Genomic DNA, 21,436 nt, shown 5'->3' with positions numbered 1-21,436 from the left:
GGCTATGAGACAAGAGCCAGCTATTCAACATGTTGCTACCCACCCCATACACAAAACCAAACCAAAAACAACAAACCAGAATCGATCCAGGTCCCAAACTAGGGATCTTAAAGCTCAAAGTAATAACTGACTCAAGTCCCAAGAAAAAGTGAGGAAATACTGTTAACTCAGGATGAAAAAATGCTGCAAATTATATTGCAGGAATGAGAGGAAAACAAAAACCCAACTGGCTTCTAAGGGCTGGAGAGATGTTCTTCCAGAGGCCCAGTTCTATTCCCAGCACCCTCATAGTGGCTTACAACTCTAACAGTTCCAGAGGATAATACAGTCTCTTCTAGCGTCCAAGGCAGGCACTGCATGTACAAACTGCACAGACATGCAGACATTCAAAAATTAAAAAATTTAGAAGAATAGCTTTTTGTGTGTCAAGTGGTCTAAGACGCCAGACTCAAGTTTGATAATTTTGCTTCAGTCTTGTAGGACCTATAACTCTGTACTTTTAATATAATAAGATTGGCATCTAGAGTTTTCACTGAAAAAAATGTTTATCAATTTTTTATAGTATACAGTCTTCTAAGATTGTTTTTTTAATGATCTTTTCTTTGATCAGAAATCTATCAATAATCACACTGCTATTCTTTTGCTGCATGTATTGTACTATGCATAGATATGTCTCATTCTGTTTGTAATATAAATATTCTTCTATTTGTCACTGAAAGTATGTATCTGAATTGAGAATGGTTATCTCTTGTCAACAGATGCTATCTTCTGGCTGTGATTACGCTTAATGAGTCATAAATGACTGCATAATATCAAAAAAAGAATAGCTTTCAATCAAGTTGTATTTTTTATTATCAAAGAGACAACCCCATTTTCAAATTAACTTTTATTTGAAATTACTCTTTCCCACATGTATTTTAGAATTCTATACTATACAATAACCCACAAAACCAATAACCCAATACCAAAATTTCTAACAGCAAGTTATACAATTTTTCTAGGTAATAAATAAAGGTTTTCCTTCAATGATTAAGGGAATACTTAAGTTTCTGTAAATTTAACATAAAACTCACACTTTAAGATCATAAGGTTTAACATGTAACTTCAAATATAACATGTTTTATAGGAATCTACAAGCTTTTAATTCCTAAAAGGTGACTTAATTTTTTAGGTTCAAAGTTACATTCTTCATTTTTCTCCTACAACTTCAAACTTTCTACACTCAACTAATCAACTGTTCCATGCCACTCCAGACAACTTGACTACTTAAAGTGTTATTTATCTTCCCCCAAAGAAGGTTAAAAGGCAGTTTGTCAAGACTGCAGATTTCTACTAATGGGATGTGTACTACAATATCCGTCACAGAAGTTTCCAAAAGATCATTTCTTTCTTCGTAGTAATGAGTCGATCTCCGAAAAAGCAGAAAGAACCACACAGTGTAACACTGGGCTCCTTTTTTACTTAAGATGTTGAACAACTTAAATGACAATTACACCATTAAGAGAGTAACAAAGGATGCAAAACGGAAACACAACTGGCCACAGATTAAATAACCAGGGTTTTGTTTTGAGGACTAGGAAGCATTAGAAGCTTGAAAATCCAGAATCAAAAAAAAGGAGGGAAAAAGAGTCCTTAGCCACAACCACTCCATTATCATTATCAATAGCGTCCTGAAAAAGAACAAAAATAATTATAATTAATAGTTTGCTTTGCCTAAAATATTTTTCCAACTATTAACACCGACCACATATCCAAGTATCTCAAAATAAATTACTAGTTAGAAAGATGGTTTCAATGCTACAAAAAACAGCAAATTTTACGTACTTGGGCTATAGGAACGAGATCTTGACCGTGATCTATACCGACTGTAATAAGGAGAAGGCGACCTTCTTCTGTAAGAAACGAGAAATGAATCAGCACACCACAGCAACCACATGGTGGCTCACAACCATCTGTAATAGGGTCTGGTGCCCTCTTCTGTCCTGCAGGCATACACACAGACAGACTATTGCATACATAATAAATAAATAAATAGATAAATAAATTTAAAAAAAAAAAAAAGAGCAACAAATGTAACTGAGGATTGAGCCCAGGACCTAGCACATACTGGAGAAGCACCTCCAAGTGACATTCTCAGCCCTAAAATTTCTTTACTCTTACCCATCCCACACCAAAATATGTAAAGTCACCATGTTGATGGATTTGGGCTCAAGTGATCCTCTTATATTTGTCTCTCAAGCACAAAGGAACTTGGGAGGCAGAGGCAGGCTGTGAGTTCGAGACCAGCCTGGTCTACAAGAGCTAGTTCCAGGACAGGCTCCAAAACCAGAGAAACCCTGTCTCAAAAAACCAAACCAAAACAAAAAAGCACAAAGGACTACCTTGCCACCATACTCAACTCAAACATCCAGTTTTTATTTATATGTGCCAATATCAAAGTGCTAAATAAGATTACCATCCAACACAGACTAGACATCCCAGATTAAAACATTACCTGTACCGGTAATCGTAATCTTCGTATCTGTCATAGCCTCGATCATATCCTCTATCATAGTAAGAATCTCGTCGTCTACCACCGCCGCCGCCGCCACCTCCTCCTCCTCCTCCGCCACCTCCACCACCACTACTACAGAAAAATGGAAAAAAATTATATATTATCCAGGATTATTTAATACGAGGAAACCTCCCTTGCATGGCAAATACCCTCCCATCTTATCTTACTGACTTCCACAGTGTTCTGTTCTGGCCCCTTATGCTCTAAGAGAACTCTCTGGAGATAAGGCCAAGCAATTAAGAGCATACTTGCTACTCTTCCAAGATTCGTTTCACTTCCCAACATCCACTTAGTGTGGCTACTCCTGCCTGCCATTCCAGTGGGGGAACTGAACCAGTTTTGTCCTCTAAGGGCACTGTACTCATAATACGTAAAGACAAAAACAAACTTTTAAGCCCAGTGTGATGGCACATGTCTTTAATGCTGGCACTCGGAAGGCAGAGACAGGAGGATCTGTGAGCCCAGCCTGTCTCCAAAGTGAGGTCCAAGACAGCCAACACTCTACAGAGACCCTATCTCAATCAAACAAAGAAACAAAGCATGGGAAATAGGAACAAAGTGCATCAAATTATACCTAAGAACTAAAAGAAAGGAAATTAAAAAATAGTGACTGTAAAGGCTGGAAAGAGGGGTCAGTGGGCAAATGCCTTTGCTGCTAAGCCTAACAATTTTACCCACAGAATCTGCATGGATGGCAAGAACCAACTCCTCCAAGCTATATACTTCCTCCCTAACATTAGCTTAATGTAACAAGTCCTGAACACCAAAAAAAAAAAAAAAAAAAAAAAAAAAAAAAAAAAAAAAAAAGATTCCACTAAAACTACAACAGGGTCTAATGTTTACAGCTGGAGGTGAATTTAAAACCCCTGTTCTTTGTGTATTCCAAACAAGGGACAATTTCTATCTGGTTTTCTGCAGGTCTACTATTTCCCAATCCACACTTCCCTCAATTAAACAAAATGAAAGCCTGTATCTGCCCTCTTCCTGCCACCTGCCATTTTTTGTGTGACAATAGTCCTGGCTGGCCTCAAACTCCAGAGATCTGCCTGCCTCTACTTCCTTTCTATTCCTTAAAAAACAAAACAATAATACATTTTTGTTCAATGAGAAAATCATGGTATTTTAAAACAAACAGCAGTATCAATACAATTTGTCCTACAAAGAGGCCTCCAAGAAATACTTATTTTGATCTTATAGAGACAGGGATACATGTAGCCACGGGTTGACTTCAATAGTGGCAATTCTCCTTTGCCAGCCTACTAAATGGTGGTATTACAGACAAGCCACCACACCCAGCAATACTTATTTAAACTGCCTTGGCCTAGTTGATAGGAGAGAACTTAAGGTAGGCAGAGTAGACAGAACTGAGTGCTGGGAAGAAGGACAAAGTAGAAGATGCCATGGATCCCCTGCCTGAGTTGAACACTAGTTAGAATCTTGCCGGTAAGCACAGTCACGTGGATATACACAGATTAACAGAAATGGGTTAAATTAAGATGTAAAATTAGTCAATAAAAAGTTAGAGCTAATGGGCCAGGCAGTGTTTTCCAGGCGGCCAGGACAGCAAGCAGCCCAATCCTCCTGTTACAAGCAGCATGTATTCTTTTTTTTTAAACATAATTTTGGAACTTTTTTAAATATTTATTTATTATGTGTACAATATTCTGTCTGTGTGTATGTCTGCAGGCCAGAAGAGGGCACCAGACCTCATTACGGATGGTTGTGAGCTACCATGTGGTTGCCGGGAATTGAACTCAGGACCTTTTGAAGAGCAGGCGATGCTCTTAACCACTGAGCTATCTCTCCAGCCCCAGCAGCATGTATTCTTAACTGATGAGCCAGTTACCTTTTCAGTACCCTAAACGATTATATATTGATAAAGGAAGGACACACACACACACATATACACACAAACACACACAGAAATGGAGGGGATATACTTCTACATCTTTTAAAAGATTTTTTTATTTTTATTTATCTAAAAAGATAAATAAAAGATTTTATTTATATATTTGTATATAATGTTGTATTAAATAAAAGATTTATACAACATTCTGCCTCCATGTATGCCTGGAGGCCAGAAGAGGGCGCCAGATCTCATTACAGCCAGTTTTGAGCTACCATGTGGTTGCTAGGAATTGAACTCAGGACCTCTGGAAGAGCAGTCAGTATTCTTAACCTTTGTACCATCTCTCCAGCCCATATTTCTACATTTCTGGAATGCAGTTTAATCTTAAGTATGTTGGAAGCTGAATTTGCTTTGCAGTCTGGGCCCTATACCCAAGCGCTAAACATGCTAAGCAAGTCCTCAATCCCTATAAAACACGAAATCTTACTGAGTTGGTCTGCCCATGTAAATGCCTGGTGTAGGTGTGTGAGCTCTCTTGGTTATAGAATAATCCACACGTATTCTTCTACCATCCAGCTCCATTCCATTTGCTCTTTCCATAGCCTATAAAAAAGAAAATCATTCATAATTTACTGATCTTGAAGTCATTTTTAGTTTAAGTATGAACTTTTGAAAATAGCATAGCAATTCAGCTTGCATAGCAGACTGTCAGCATTTCCAGAGCTAAGTATTGTCCAGAACATATTTAAGTTGCCCAGATAATGCCACCAAGATCTGCTTTACTTACAAAGATCTTAGATATTCAGGATAGCTCACACCAAATATATAAGATGAGCTAGCTAAGAGCTTTTTTAAAAATTAAAACTTATAATCCCCCCACCCACTTTAAGAAGAGATATTAACGTCACTCTGAATGGCTTAGAAATTACAGCTCTTCTATCTATGTCTCACAAGTGCTAGAAATACACCACCATGCCCACCCTAACCTACCTCTATTCTTGCTGTTCAGTTTGTAGCTCAGTATTTGTTGTTAAAACTCACTAAGAGCCAAGAAGTGATGATTTAAAGGGATGCAAGAGAACAATTGTAGCTGGGTAGCGGTGGCACATGCCTTTAATCTCAGCACTCGGGAGGCAGAGGCAGGCGGATCTCTGTGAGTTCGAGGCCAGCCTGGTCTACAAGAGCTAGTTCCAGGACAGGCTCCAAAGCCAGAGAAACCCTGTCTCGAACCCCCTGCCAAAGGACAATTGTACTAACTTGCACTCACTTGTTGAGAACTACACACAATTTTAAGTCAGCACTGCCCTAGCGATCTCCGTGTAAAACACAACCTGCTGGCATACATCATCCCACTCTTTGTGTAGCCCTGGCTGTCTTGGAACTCTCACTCTGCAGACCAGGTGAGCCTTACCTGCTTCTGCTTTCTGAGTGCTGCAATTAAAGGCATGTGCCACCACCAACCAGCTCCCATTCACTTTTTTTTTTAAAGCCATAATAATGTACGATAGTTTAACTATTTCAGTAAATGGAAAAATTGGCAAGTATTTAAATTGCCATTTTATGCTATAAAGAATATAGTTTAAGCCGGGCGGTGGTGGCGCATGCCTTTAATCCCAGCACTTGGGAGGCAGAGGCAGGCGGATCTCTGTGAGTTCGAGACCAGCCTGGTCTACAAGAGCTAGTTCCAGGACAGGCTCCAAAACCAGAGAAACCCTGTCTCGAAAAACAAAAAAAAAAAAAAAAAAAACCAAAAAAAAAAGGAAGAATATAGTTTAAAGAATTAAGCTAAGACAAACAAGTAAACATGAAAAAGTGTGTGGACATAAGCATTTCAGATTGTATTTCTACCTAGCTTTACTTAACTGGAGAGTCTCCTGCCCTGCCAGGTTTGGAAAAACAGGTCTGGCATCAAAATAGGTTAACTTTCTTTTATTCGTTCCCCTATTCTGCTTGTTTAGATCCATCCACCCAGCCATCATTGGTCTATGCCTGCCTCCATCCCAAGTGCTGAAATTACAGGCACTAAGCCTGGCTCATCTTAACCAAAAACAGGAATCTTTTAATCTCAACACGTGTGAGGTAGAGGCAGGCAGAGCTCTGTGAGCTTGAGGCTGAAGACAGAGCTGCAGTGAGACCCTGTCCAAAAAACAAACAAAAAAAAATCCCCACCCTCAAAAGAGGAGCTGGAGAGATGGCTCAGTGGTTAATAGTACTGGATGCTTTTCCAGAGAACCCAAATTCAATTCCCGGCATGCACATGTAAGCTCACAGGTGTCTGTAACGCCAGTTCCAGGGAATCTGGCACCTTCACACAGACATGCATACAGGCGAAACACCAATGAACATAAACACACAAATCTTAACACAGAAAAAGCAGGAATAAGCAAGCCACTAAACCACACCATTAAAAAAGTTGTGATAACTGAGAAATTAAGACATTGGTATGCCTATGGGATAAATAATTTACAAACTAAGAATCATATAGTTTCTTAACTTCAGCATCATTAAGACTTGGGCTCTGGGGTCATCTAATCTATGAGAACCCTTACACACTGTGGTTTTTAACATTAATTCTGATAGCTCACTTTACGAGGTCAGATTTCAATTAGCATGTAATTATACAAGAAAGCATGAGCTGAAAAGCAAAACTGGCCTTTTAATTGTAACACTGAACTGAGTTCCAATCAGGTCTGACAGTCAGGAGACATGTTCATGGAAATGTTGTTAACAGACTGTTAGTAGTAACGCTGCATCATTATTATGCATACCAAAATTCTTTCAAATGAAAATTATAAAACAAGATTTACCTCTTTAGAGTCATCTATCCTCTCAAAATACACAAAAGCAAATCCACGTGACCTGCCAGTTCGCTGATCATAAACTACATTGACACCACTCAACGGTCCATATCGAGAAAATACTTCACGAAGATCTCTTTCTGTTGTGTACAAACTGAGGCCAAACACTCCCAGGCAAGTATTGGGATCTGGATTTGCCTGTTGAATAAAGGCAGAAATAAGTTTTCATTAAAACTTCAATATAAAAAAGATCAAAACCTTCTTTGGAATAGGCTTTATAATTACAGTCTGTACAAAACTGTCCCCTCTCTCTAGTCTAGCTCAGTCATTTTCAGAGTGTACCTAAAGAATTCACCTTTCAGCCGGGCGATGGTGGCGCACGCCTTTAATCCCAGCACTTGGGGGGCTGGAGAGATGGCTTAGCGGTTAAGAGCATTGCCTGCTCTTCCAAAGGTCCTGAGTTCAGTTCCCAGCAACCACATGGTGGCTCACAACCATCTGTAATGAGGTCTGGTGCCCTCTTCTGGGCTTCAGAATATTGCATGCATACACACACACACACACACACACACACACACACACAATAAATAAATAAACAAAAATAAATAAAATCCCAGCACTTGGGAGGCAGGCGGATTTCTGTGAGTTCGAGACCAGCCTGGTCTACAAAGCTAGTTCCAGGGCAGGCTCCAAAGCCACAGAGAAACCCTGTCTCGAAAAACAAAAAAAACAAACAAACAAAAAAAAAAGAATTCACCTTTCGCATGCCTAGTCATCACTACTTAATCTGACTCATTTCTACTTTTTCAGTAACCCCAGTGCTGGGATTATCCATGCACTACACACCAATTTTTTTTGTTGTTGTTTTGTTTTCACAGGGTTTCTCTGTGGCTTTTTTGGACTGGGACTCAGGATCTGCCTACCTTTGCTTCCCAAGTATCACCACATGTAACTAAAATATGTATTCTTCCTAGAGGACCACTTCTTTCATAAAAGGTATTACGCCATGGCTACACACTGGAGAAAGAGAACACCAAGTTTCCATTAACTCTTATATACATACCCTGCTGCCTGTATGTCTTCTGCGATTAGACATTGGAGAATGACTCCGGCTTCTTCGTCGACGATACTCTGGCGTATAGGATCTACTTCGAGATCGTCTCCTATGAGAGTGGGACCTGGACCGACTATAGCGTCTATGAGAATGTCTCCTTGACCTTGACCTTTGAAAGAAATAAACTCAGGTAAAATACTGAATCACAGGGCTGGAGAGTAGCTCAGCAGTTAAGAGAACCCAGGTTTAGTTTACAGAGGATCATTAACCACCTGGAACTCCAGTTCCAGGGATGACTCACTCTTCGGGTCCCTGAGGGAACTACATGCATGTGGTACACTTAATACAGAGATATAAAATATCTAATAAAAAAACTTTTAATTTTTGTTGCGCTGCTTTTTGTATCAACCCCTTATTTGACCTCAGAAAGGGTGTTCTGTTTGTTTAAAAAAAGATGAGGGGGTTGAGAGATGGTTTGGTTGTTGAGAATATAGACTGCACTTGCAGTGGACCTGACTTTGGTTTCCAACACAACTTTCTGTAAGGGATCTGATATCCTCTTTTGGACTCCGTGGGCACCTGCTTGTGCGTGCATGCGCGCACACGCCCATGTTATTTACGTGTATGTATACATGTCTGTGGATGCCTGCCATTAAGTGGACTGTAGATCCCCTGAAGGTATGTTACAGGTGGTTGTTTGTAAGCTGTTAACCATATACGAAGAACCAAGAATCAAATGTGGGTCCTGTGGATGAACAGCAAACATTCTTAGCCACTGACTAAGCCATCTTCCAAGCCCTTATTATTTCAGATTTCTATTTAAGCTCATCCCTTCACTCTCATTTCATCTTCCAGTAAAAAAAAAAAAAGTTAAAGCATACTTAAAGGAAAGACATACTAACAGTAATCCCAGTGCTCAGGAGACAGAAACAGGAGTATCTCTAGAGCTAGTCAGATCTTATTTCTTTCCTTTTTTAAAAAATTAATTATGGGCCGGGTGGTGGCGGTGCACGCCTTTAATCCCAGCACTTGGGAGGCAGAGGCAGGCAGATCGCTGTGAGTTCGAGACCAGCCTGGTCTACAAGAGCTAGTTCCAGGACAGGCTCCAAAACCACAGAGAAACCCTGTCTTGAAAAAAAAAAAAAATAATGATGTATACAATCTTCTGTCTGCATGTATGCCTACAGGCCAGAAGAGGGTACCAGACCTCATAACAGATGGCTGTAAGCCATCATGTGGTTGCTGGGAATTGAACTCATGACCTCTGGAAGAGCAGTTAGCGCTCTTAACCACTGAACCACCTCTCCAGCCCCCAGATCTTATTTCAAAAAAGAAAATAAAGAAAGAAAAAGAAAAGCAGCAACAACAGGGCATGGTGTGCACGCCTTTACTAACCAAGAGGGACAACAATCTCAGTGTTCCAGGCCAGCTAGCTAGACAGTGAGATCGTGTCTAAATTGAAAAAAGAAAGGAAGGAAGTGATAGAGATGCACTTAGAGAATAGCAAAATGATAAAGGAACTAGTAAAGAACAAAGAGTATTGAGGTAACCTGGTATTAAGTTCTTGAGTAAACAGACTAAGAGAGGAATGAAATAAATCTAATGGCATACTACCAGAGAAAAATCATTTGAGTGGGAAGAATACTAATGAAGATATTCCTATTCTCACTTAATACTAATTTTAGTGCAATCCACCACCACCAATAAAAAGAATCAGTTTTTTTGGCTTGGGCAGATAGCTTATGGGTGATCACCATAAGGCAGAGAACTATGAGTACAGATCTTCAGAAGTCCTGTAAATGTAGGCCAGGTGTAGCTACTGGCCTGTAACTCCAGTTTTGGAAGGTAGAGAGACTAGGGACTCTCAAAACAAGATCTCTGCCTATAGAACAGGCACACTGGCAAGCTCTGGACTGACCGAAAGATTCTGCTTCAGACAGTAAAGTGGACTAAAGATGTGCGTATCTAGTATTTTTGTTTTAAACTGTGTATGTACAATGTACTTGTGTGAGCACATGGGTAGGTCAGAGGACAACTGCAGCAGTCTGTTCCACCATTTGGCTTCCAAGGATTAAACTCAGAGAATTAAGTGTGGCAACAGGTGCCTTTACTCAATGGGTAGTAACTAACAGATGTGCCAAGGAATGATTCTACATTCTGCAGTCTGAGCCATCGGTGAACTTTCTGTACAAAATGCAGCTAAAAGGAGACCTAGCACAAGTCCCTAGTTGTGAAGAAAGCAGTTTACACATTCTAAACTTACCTGGATTTTGATCTTGATCGAGAATGGGATTCAGAATGTTTGGAAACCCGTGATGGACTACGAGATCCTGACCTGCTCTCTGATTTTACGCGAGCAGGAGTTCCCGTTGGAGATTTTGACTGAGAGCGAGACTCCTAACAAAGAAGACAGTATTACAAATGGCACTGGTCACGTAGATGCCTACCACCTAACATTTAAAGTACCATAATTATTTATATTGATTGCTCCTGAAAAACAAATGGTTAGGCAACACCCTCCAGAAAAAAATTTCAGCTCATTAATATCCCATTGTTAATACTGCTAACTGTCCTCAATAATTCCCTACTTGAACCAGATCACCAATTTTCTATTAACTAAGTAATCATGCAAATTCATCTACAACTTGATCATACAGACACTGGAACATAAACCATACATTTACTTAACCTAGGACCCATTCATTCTTCCAGATTCTTTTAATTCTACTTCACTCTTGCTTTCTACTTCTCTTCATTCTTCATTGAGTTTTTCATTTTTCATACTTCGTGTATTCTTCCCCAAACAATTCAAAATAGCCTTAAAAAAATATTCAAGTGCTTCTATCTGACCAATCTTCTGTTCAATTTTTTTCCCCCATTCAATTTTAATTTTCTGATCTTTAATACTTTTCATTAGCCTTCTTTTATCTTGATTTATCTTCCACATTCTTGGAAAAAACTCTTCAATTTCTTCACGAACATTAACCTTAATGGAAAAAGAACATTTAGTATATTTAAGCACGTGGGGATTATAAAACTCTGCTGGAGTTTAGAATGTTATCTACCATATGGAAAGGCCAGCAGGAAAGTGCAAATAACTAGTTTATTTAAAAATAAATTAAAAAAACCAATTTTTTTATAGTATTTAAAAATGTTCAAATGTGTAGTCTAACATAATTTACTGAATTTCTCTAAGTTTTAACCATACTCTTTACCCTCCTCCCAAGTCCATTCTAGTTCCTAATTTTAATATAAATGTAATTCAAACATAAACTACAATTCCCCCCCACCTAAATATTCATTTTCCACTTTTACAGGCTGAAGGATCTTACTGATCTTAGAATTAACTTTCAATAAACCACACTAAGAAATTCAGGTACAGCCGAAGCAAAACATCCCAGGCCAAAGTGGCCATACACACCACCTGAACTCACATGATAGCACACATGCCAGAGATAAAAACCATAACAAATTTGTAAAATTATACCTCCCAGTTTTGACTACCATTTTCACCCATTCATATTAACCAGAAAGACGTGTTCTGAAGACAAGCATTAAAAAAAAACTAAAGGAAAAGAGCACAAAGTTTCTAACAATTTCACTTTGGCTTGTAAATTCCTGAAATGTATGCTGTTGTTTCAGGAGACACAAATTTGCATTTTTATAACTCAGGATGGACTATGGTTCACAGAAATCCTTGACTCTTGTACCACTTAAATACCATAAAGCACAAACAAAATATGCTTGTCCTTGCTTGATTCCACTGCTTTCTGCATTTATGCACATCTGCACTCCTTGCAGGGGCATCTGTGTATACTGCTGATGAGAAAGACATCTCCTTCATGCCAACTGGTTTCTGAAGTTAGTTCTACATAAAAACTTACCAAATATTTTATAACTGATTAAAAAGCACAGTAACTTACTTGATTGATGTTGAGACCCATACAATCAAAACAGAAACCAAAATTTGGTTTTTCCATCCACTTAAGACTCAGTTATGAATGCAAAGAATTAGTCCACTCTTACAAAAACACATATTCATATCAATTTTCATTTATACAGTAAGATATCCCACATCAAACATGGTTCTAGGTAGTGCTGAGGACTAAAAAGGGCCTGGTGGTAGGTAAGCACTTCAACTGGACTACATCCTTGGACCCTTTCCTTGAAGTTTAATTCAATGACAACCTTTCCAGTGTTTTTTTTTTTTTCCTTCTTCCTTCCCTTTCCCCTGAAACAGGGTTTCTCTGTACAGCCCTGGCTGTCCTGGAACTTGCTCTGTAGATCTGACCTTGAACCCACAGAAATCTTCCTGCCCCTGTCTCCTGAATGCTAGGCTTCATTCAAGGTCTGTATCACCAGGACCCCACCAACCTTTCCAGTGTTTAGTCTTTCATATCTAGACAGCTGCCTGGATCAAAATACTTAGTGCTTAAAAAATTTATTAAATTTGCTTGTAATTGAAATCGCAAAGGGCTGGTTCAAAATTCGAATCAAGAGAATGTCTTCCTTTTAGTTTTCCTCCCTCTAAAACAGACCCACTAGAATGGCATACAAGTATGCTGCTGTGGAAGTACCGTGGTGGCAGCAGTGTTTACACATGCACCACAGCCTCTTTACACAGAAGTAGCAGGTTTTGCTGAGATACTATAAACCTTTAGCTTTACTATGAATTTAAAAAAATCCTATATAAGCCAAAAATTAATGTCCAAGCCTCTCCTCATAAACATTGTTTTCAAAATATGACTTCTTTTAAGCAACTTGTTAAGAGTCCATTCGGAAGTTGGGTTATGAAATGTGGCAGCAACTCTTACCCACTGAACCAACTTGCTGGCTCCAAAAATTACTTCTGGAGACTCTAATAATTCAATTTATTTATATCGACACATATATAATATAGTAATAGTATATAATACACAATATGCTATATATGTGAATGCAAAAAATAATAAAATAAATCCCAGATTTAGAGCCACAACAAAATATCAGTTTGCCAGAGTATCTTTTAAAAGACATTTTAAACAACATTCTAGAGTAGTCCCCTTAACTGTCTGCTAACACCTATCATAAATGTTACAGACTTATACTATGAACAATCAAATGTTACAGAATATGGCCATACTAATGCTTATTGTTTAAAAAATGTCTTATTTCTCAAACACTAACTAGATAAATGCCACTTTCACTAAAGACTGTATTAGAAACCAGGTTCCAGTAGTCACTTATGGAAGGCAGATATTAAAAAAAAAAAAAAAAAAACTCTGTCCCATCTTTTTAAATGAAACAATTTCAACTTTTCAGTGAACTTTTACCTTTTCTCTTGTTTTTTTTCGAGACAGGGTTTCTGTGTAGTCCTGGCTGTCCTAGAACTCACTCTGTAGACAAGATTGGCCTCCTACTCAGAGATCTGTCTGCCTATGCCTCTCAAGTGCTGTGATTAAAGATCACCATTACTGGAACTTAACTTTTTCCCCTTTGTTTTTGAATTGAGATTTCATCATGTTGCCCAGGCTGACTTCAAACTTGTGGTATCAAATGAGCCTCTCCTCTCCATTCTAAGAAACTGGAACATCATGTGTGACCACATCTAGCTAATCTTAAATTTCAAAAGAGAAATTCATAACCTTATTTAGAATTTGGAAACATAAATTGCAAGGGAGAAAAAAAATGCAGGTAAGGCGGTTCTCTGTCTTGTCTCAATAGACTAAGCATTTCTAAAAGCTGTCTTATTGAAGAGATAAAGGTTTCTTCCATCTACCTTAGACACTACAAACCACAAAGAAGCCAGGCAGAAAGCTTTCAAAGCACAACTCACCCAAACAGGTTCTAGAGTTTGCTATATGGACAAACTGTTACAGAACATAAGAAAGCAATAGGAAACTCAGTATTGCAGATGCAAAATATAAAACCTAAATACTTAATATTCAGTAAATATGACTAAACTTATATAAACATTATAATAACCCTTTTAAATACTAGGTCCAGGCAACCCCACCAGATTATAGGGACAAACTTAAATATATTCAAGTCTGTACATCATGTGAACAAACTTCCAGTTTTTTCTCTAGTCCTTTAAAGTAGGAATTTACATAGAAATAAACCAGTGGATTTAAAACAAATGCCCCAAGAAGAAAATGCACTTTGGTTGTCCAAATATTATACTCTACTTATCAGGCTACAGTAGGGACACTTATGCTTTCTTTCTCTGGGATACAATAGGGTAGTTCTTTAACAGAAATTAGGATGTGAAGCCATCTCTTAACATTCTGTTTGTCTGATACACCATGAAGTCAACGTGGTCTCTAATTACAAAGGCTCATGGACAACTCACATGACATATGTTTGTATTCTCTAAACGTTTGGTATAATTAAAAAAACTTTATCATAAATGGCTTAGTGTCTAGCAATCATAATCAAACTTTAAACTCATGCCACAGATATCAGGTTATCTGCAATACTTACAATCTTTTGGTAAGAATTTTTAAGATTGCCCATAACTCTGACCGCTTATGTGTTTTAATAAAATGTCACGTTCAAAAGCTGGTATAAAAAATGACTGCAAAGGGCTGGGATGTAGCACAGTTGTTTAAGAGCTCTCCTAACAGGCACAAAGCTGAGCTGATGCCCCATACTTGGGTGTGGAAGGTAACAGGAGCTTAACTCTTAGCAGTGGTGATCCATGTTCAAGGTCACTGGCTCCTCTCAAGTTTATTGGACTAAATTGGCTTGGGTATGTTAAAGCCAAAGTAAAAACCAATCACCAAATTCTCCATTCATAGTTTCATCTTCATCTCTTTCATGAAGGTATTAATCACACGACAGGGTCTTGATTTCAAGGGGGAAAAGTAAATTTTCTTCTATCAGGCCTACCTACTCATACCTCTGATGAATACCACAACAAAGACCACAGACAAGTATATGTACAGCTCACATTTTCTTTTACTGCTGGCCTTCTACATTTCCTAGTATTCAACAATCAATCTCTTCCTCAATGTGACTGTTATATTTTCACCTTTACCTCTGTCCTATTAAACCTGCTAAGATTTATGAAATAACAGAATCAATTCACTTAGCACAGAAATATATACCTTTTACAAAGATCATGATGCCTGAGCATCTACTATTATTTTCTAGTCAGCTGGGCTCAAGGAAACTATTATGCTGATTAGTCAAGCAATTTTTCCCTTGCTAAACTTGTTACCAAGTTATAAGACAATTAGCTTTAAAAAAAAAAAGACTCATCTATAATATTTGCTCTGTTAGTCTCTCAGATCTCAAGGCTGGGTGGGGGCAGAAAGCTGCAGCAAATTCTCACCACTTCCCAAGTACCACCATGTGTGTCACTTCATGGTTTTTTAATTCCCATTTTAGGGGTAGTACAGAGTGCAAACGCTTTACCATCTATAAAATTATAGCAATGCATTGTAAATGAATTACAGGCACTGCTTCTTTTCAAAAGTCTGCCTTTTACAAGAAAGTAGGGATAGGGTGGAGAAAAAACAGTGGAACATACAACTAACTGGTTTAATGATAGCATTTAAACACACTGGTTTTAAAATAAATCCAACACCAAATTCAGGGTTAGTACTATTCCCACAAAGTAACAGCTTTATCTTTCCTACTTGGTTTTCTGGTAGTTCGGGCTATCTGCAACTCACTATGCCCTGTATCTACAGCAATTCCCCTTCAGTGCAAATTACAGGTCTGAGCTACCAGATTTGGTTAGCCATTATCTCCCTCTCCACCCTGATCCCATTCCATACAGTCCAACTCCTGATCCTCCCATCCCTTTTCAAGAGGGATTGATTATAGGCAGGTTCCACAATACCTGGTTGCTTTAACCCATGGTTTTTCAAGACAGGGTTTCTCTGTGTATCTCTGGCTGCCCTGGAACTCACTCTGTAGACCAGGTTGGCCTCGAACTCAGAAATATGCCTGCCTCTGTCTCCTGAGTGCTGGGATTAAGGTGTGTGCCACCACTGCCCGGCTTTACCCATTTTTTCTAAAATCATGTATGGACTGGGAGTGGTGGTTTGTGTGCATTGGCAGGCATGTAGAAGTCTGTTCTTTCTCCACCATGTACACTGGAAGGACTGAAATCAGGCTGTCGGGTTTGGTGGCACTTGCCTTTAACCACTGAACAGTAGAGGCTTAAAAAGGCTGATTTCATTCTTTCATTCATGGTATCTCTGTGTTGCTCTGGCTATCCTGAATTTCACTATGTGGACCAGGCTTGCCTCTGCCACCAGAGTGCTGGGATTAAAGGTATGCACCACCACACCCAGCTTTAAAAAAAGATTTTATGTGCACACGTCTGTATTAGCGTCTGCAGAGGCCAGAAGAGGGCATTGGGATTTCTTGGAGCTGGAGTTACAGACAATTGTGAGCTACCTGATGTGGTTGCTGGGAGAGACCAACTCAGGTCCTCTGGAAGACACTATGAAAACTCAACCTTCTCTTACTTCCACTCTACCTGCCCCCTTAAGCAAATTAAACTAAGTAAATGATTAAAATTAAGTTGGAGAAGCTTAATTTAGTCTAAGAGGTATGACAAATCATCAACCACTTGTAATGAGAACTGGTGCCCTCCTAGCCTGCACGCATACATGCAGATAGAACACTGTATATATAATAATATAATCTAAAAAAAAAATCTGCGTTGCATATGTTGATGTGCACCACTTGCACCCAGGTGCTAGAGGCTAGAAGAGAGCACTGGATCATTTGGAAACTCAAAGATGTTGTGGGTACTTGATGCCAGTGCTAAGAACAAACCTGGATCCTCTTCATGATCAGCAAGTGCTCTTAACAACTGTGCCACCTCTCCAGTCCTCATAAAGATCTTAAATCAAGCTGGGAGGTGGCACATTCCTTTAATCGTGGTACTGGGAAGGCAAGGGGATCTCTTTGAGTTCAAGGCCAGTCTGGTCTAATTCCAGCCAGGATAAACGCCAAAGCTAGAGAAACTTTAAGTCTTGAAAAACCCCAAAACAAACAAAAAAAAACCCACCACCACAACTTAAGTCCCAAATGAAAACTTTTAACTTCCTTTTTTTAAAAAGATCTTTTATTATTCTGTCTACACGTATGCCTACAGGCCAGAAGAAGGCACCAGATCTCTTTACAGATGGTTGTGAGCCACCATGTGGTTGCTGGGAATTGAACTCAGGACCTTTGGAAGAGCAGACAATGCTCTGAACCACTGAGCCATCTCTCCAGCCCCTTCTCCTGTCTTTCTTGAAAAGGATTTCTAGTCTTAAATAATTCAAGCTGTGTTCTGTTGCTCTTGTATCAGTTGTTTTGGTCTTATATTTCCTTTCAGTATTCTCACTACCACCAGATTCTAGAATTCAACCATCTGACTCGCGTATTTTTTAATTAAAAGATTAATTTATTTATTATGTATACAGTGTTCTGACTGTATATATGTTGGCAAGCACAGATGGTTGTGTGTCACCATGTAGTTGCTGAGAATTGAACTCAGGACCTTTGGAATAGTAATAAGTACCATCACCTCTCCAGCCCCCTGACTGCACATTTAATCAAACTTGTCTGACACTTATTTCAGCACTTAACCTCATATACTTGATAACAGTTTTAGACCCAGATATGGATTGTCAAACTAGGACTACAAATCCTTGTTAGATTAATAACCTGAAATATGGGCTGGAGAGATGCTGTGGCAATTAAGAGAACTGGCTGCTCTTCTAGGACCCCGGTTCAATTCCCAGCACCCACTTGGTAACCTGACATCACCTATAACCCTAGCCTCAGAGGATGTAACTTCCTCTTTTGGCTTCCTCAGGCACTGCAGCAAGCAAAACACCCACACACATACAATAAAATTAAAGGAGGGGGAGAAAAGAGATTATGGATATACAACGAGCAGTTAACTGGGGCTTATATGGTCTTCTGGGTCTTGGTTCTTTTTCTTTTGGTATTTCTCTGTGTAACCAACCCCAGCTGTCCTTGGTAGCTAGGTTGGCCTCAAATTCACCCAGATCTACCTACCTCTGCCTCCCGAGTACTGGAGGAGTTAAAGGTGTGCCCAGCATGGTTTGGGGTGGTTCATTTCTAAAATGCTGACAGCACTCTAGCCATTGCTAGATTATCAGGAAAAATAAGTTTATAAAAGTATCACAAAATAACTTTGGGGTCTGAATTCTAAATACTGTAAATGTAGATATATTTATATGCAAATATTTTGCCTTCAGTGTTTGGTAGACCTTAAAAAGTCTCCACTTAGCCAGGAGGTGGTGGCACATACCTTTAATCCCAGCACTTGGGAGGCAGAGGCAGGTGGTCTCTGTCAAGGCCAGCCTGGGTTACAAGAGCTAGTTCCAGGACAGGTTCAAAAGGTTTGAAAAACAAAACAAAAAAAGGTTTCCACCCAATTTTAAATACTTTTCCAGAGATGGAACTATCATGTTCCCTGTGACATCCTGAAGATAACACACTCTTCTCAGAATTTCCTATAGAAACTAAAGCAAATATATTATCTAAAAATCTTTTAGGGCTGTTACCCTCAAAAGCAATGAGAAGGGGTGACACCACTGCTGTGTCACATGAAATTTCATCACTGCTGATTTATGGCCAGCAGAAAACAAAAACTACCATATTAAATACCAAGTTGTTATAAGAAAAAGGAGTACCAGAGCACTTGCCTGGCACCTACAAGCCCTGGGTTCCACTCCAGTAAACCAAAGGACAACAACAAATCCAGGCGAACCTTCAGAAAAGCCTCTAGTCTTCTGATTCTTTTTTTTTTTTTAAAGAATTCATAATTGGCCGGGCGGTGGTGGTGCACGCCTTTAATCCCAGCACTAGGGAGGCAGAGGCAGGCGGATCTCTGTGAGTGGTCTTCTAGACCAGCCTGGTCTAGAAGAGCTAGTTCCAGGACAGGAACCAAAAAAGCTACAAAGAAACCCTGTCTCGGAAAAAAAAAAATTATAATTGGTGTTTTGCTTGCATGTATATCTGTGTGAGGGTGTTAGATCATGGAGTTACAAACAGCTGTGAGCTGCCACGTGGGTGCTGCGAATTGAACCCAGGTCCTCTGGAAGCGCAGTCAAAGGCCCTAACAACTGAGCCATCTCTCCAGCCCCGAGTCTTCCAATTCTTTATATAGTGCGTCAACCTAAATGAGCCACAAGTACCATTTTAAAAATGTCTCTACAAACGGCAGAAGAGGGGGAGCTTGAAAACCCCCCCCTTTTTTTTGTTAACTTGGCTGTAAAGGCCTAAATAAATTTTAACTGAAAACTGGATTCGGGAATATTAAGTATTTTGGGGTGGGTAAGGCGGTAACTGTTTACTACTCCTTCCACTAGACAACAAATCAGAAAAGAATCAGAGCAATTAGTAGCCTTTTCTAGAAGGAACAAATTCTTTCCTGCCAACAAACCCCTCCAGTGTTTTGTTTTTTTTCCCCTTCACCCGCCCCACTAGAATAAATACCAATCCAACAGCCGGAACACTCATAGCCTGGGACTTTTGTTCCCTTTTTTTTCTTCTTACAGGGTTTCACCAGGACTCACTTTCATCGGTTTCTACTAGGGCAACTTTGGAAAGAAAGCTCAAAAGCCGGTAATAGACGTTCTAATACCCTCAAGCTGAGGATAACGTAGTCTTTGCGCTGCTTTACAGTCACGGGACCCAAGAAAACCTCGAATCCCTTCCTGGGAGATGGGGGAGGGCCTGAAAACTTGGGTAATAGCAATGATGAGCTATTTTCCCCCTTTCAAAACTGAGTCACGAAATTTGTTCAATTACGTAAGGCTAAAGTAAGATGCCTTGACAAGTTTAATCATAAGAACCTGTAAAGGAGTTTTCAGAAGGCCAAGGAAAGAAAGCATTAGGAGTTGAGACCCAAGGAAGCCAACATGGAGCAGTCAGGCGGCCAGGCGTTACGGCGTTGCCACACTCATCCCGAGGTGAAAGGAAAGAGGACATTAGGGGACAAGGTCCTGGCGTAGTTTTCCCTTCACAGCTCTCGTCTTAAGAACTCCTAAGGGTCGCTGCGGTCGTTGGCTAACCACTCCACTGGGCTCGTCCCACCTCCAACCTCAAGGCTCTCGCCTTAGAGACGCCACGCCGCCGGTTCCGCCGGAGACGCGGCCGCTCGCTGCAACAGAGAGCCAAGGAGACACAGGCCCCAGCTAGTCCCGCGCCAGCAGCGCCACCCCGCCCGGACAACAGCCCCGCGCGCTTCCGACCCCGAGCCCCCGCTGCGATGGCCGGGGTGGCCCGAGACGCCACCGCGGGAAGCACCTACCACTATCCGGCCGGAGGGAGCGCCCCGCCGCCTCCTGCCCCACCGCGCCGGGGACCCGCACCTCGGAGCAGAGATGGGAAGCTGAGAGGAAAGGGAGCGACAGGAGAGGATAGGACCAGGCCAGGTACCATCAGCCGCCAGAATCGAGCGCTGCGGGCTAGCGGGGCGTCTGGGCAGCCACGGGGGACCCCGAAGCCATCTTGGGACGTGAGGACGCGCTCGCGGTGGCCCTGCGGGCTGCTCCCGCGGGCCCCGGAACCTCGCCCGACCGACCGCGCTCGTCCCCGAGCCCCGGAGCATCGGGCCGCCGCCGAAGACGGCTCCCGCGGCTTTGTACTCACTCTGCCCTCGAAGTTGTTCTCCTCTACATCACTCATGTCGGCCAGGAGCTCCCGAGAACTAGACAAGAGACAAGTCTCGGCTCGACGGCCGACGGTCTAGTGACCCGCTGTCTGGACTGTGGGGAGGAGGAAGGCGACGGCAACAAGGGCCGGGGCGCTCCACTCCCACTAGCTCGCAGGCACGGGCAAAATGGCGCCGGCACCGCCACAAACCTCCTGGTGTCCCCGGCGTCTGACGTCAGGGGGCGGGGCGGGCGTCACCAGCTCCGCCCCCCACCCCGGGAGGCTTTGTGTCCACCTGTCCTAGCGCGGGAGATTGGCGGGCTTCGGGAGCCTGGTTCCTTGGAGTCTGGTTTGTTTGTACCCCTCGTGCTGGAATTAAGGCGTGCGTGAATATTTGCTGTTTTTAACGTTAAAATAGCTGTACGTGCACAGTTGGGGATATACGGAAATGCTAGGAGTTCCTTGGTCTTTCCTGATTCCAATCTCCCTCCTAGACTTTCTTTCTTTCTTTCTTTCTTTCTTTCTTTCTTTCTTTCTTTCTTCCTTCCTTCCTTCCTTCCTTC

At 40.8% G+C, this 21,436-nt stretch overlaps 1 protein-coding gene across 8 annotated transcripts; it reads right to left on the bottom strand.

Annotated features, from left to right (window-relative positions):
* Positions 1–834: 834 nt before the first annotated feature.
* Tra2a (transformer 2 alpha homolog) lies at positions 835–21,081 on the bottom strand. 8 transcript variants are annotated; one of them, XM_050126571.1, is made up of 8 exons: positions 20,871–21,081; positions 10,519–10,652; positions 8,265–8,424; positions 7,211–7,399; positions 4,891–5,006; positions 2,495–2,623; positions 1,825–1,889; positions 835–1,670 (listed from the first exon to the last, which is right to left on the bottom strand). In XM_050126571.1, exons 1-8 carry the CDS (start codon positions 20,904–20,906, stop codon positions 1,660–1,662), a joined length of 840 nt encoding a protein of 279 aa, XP_049982528.1. In that variant the 5' UTR covers positions 20,907–21,081; the 3' UTR covers positions 835–1,659. The 8 variants fall into 8 exon arrangements, with proteins under 8 accessions (XP_049982528.1, XP_049982530.1, XP_049982526.1 ...); XM_050126573.1 differs by having other exon boundaries at positions 1,825–1,892; positions 2,495–2,626; positions 10,519–11,241; positions 20,871–21,080; XM_050126569.1 differs by having other exon boundaries at positions 2,495–2,626; positions 20,871–21,080.
* Positions 21,082–21,436: the final 355 nt, after the last annotated feature.

The sequence above is a fragment of the Alexandromys fortis genome, unplaced genomic scaffold, assembly GCF_014885135.2.
Source record: "Alexandromys fortis isolate MF-2015 unplaced genomic scaffold, M_Fortis_MF-2015_v1.1 scaffold_245, whole genome shotgun sequence".
Lineage (NCBI taxonomy): Eukaryota > Metazoa > Chordata > Mammalia > Rodentia > Cricetidae > Alexandromys > Alexandromys fortis.
This window is presented reverse-complemented; position numbering and strand designations above follow the sequence as displayed.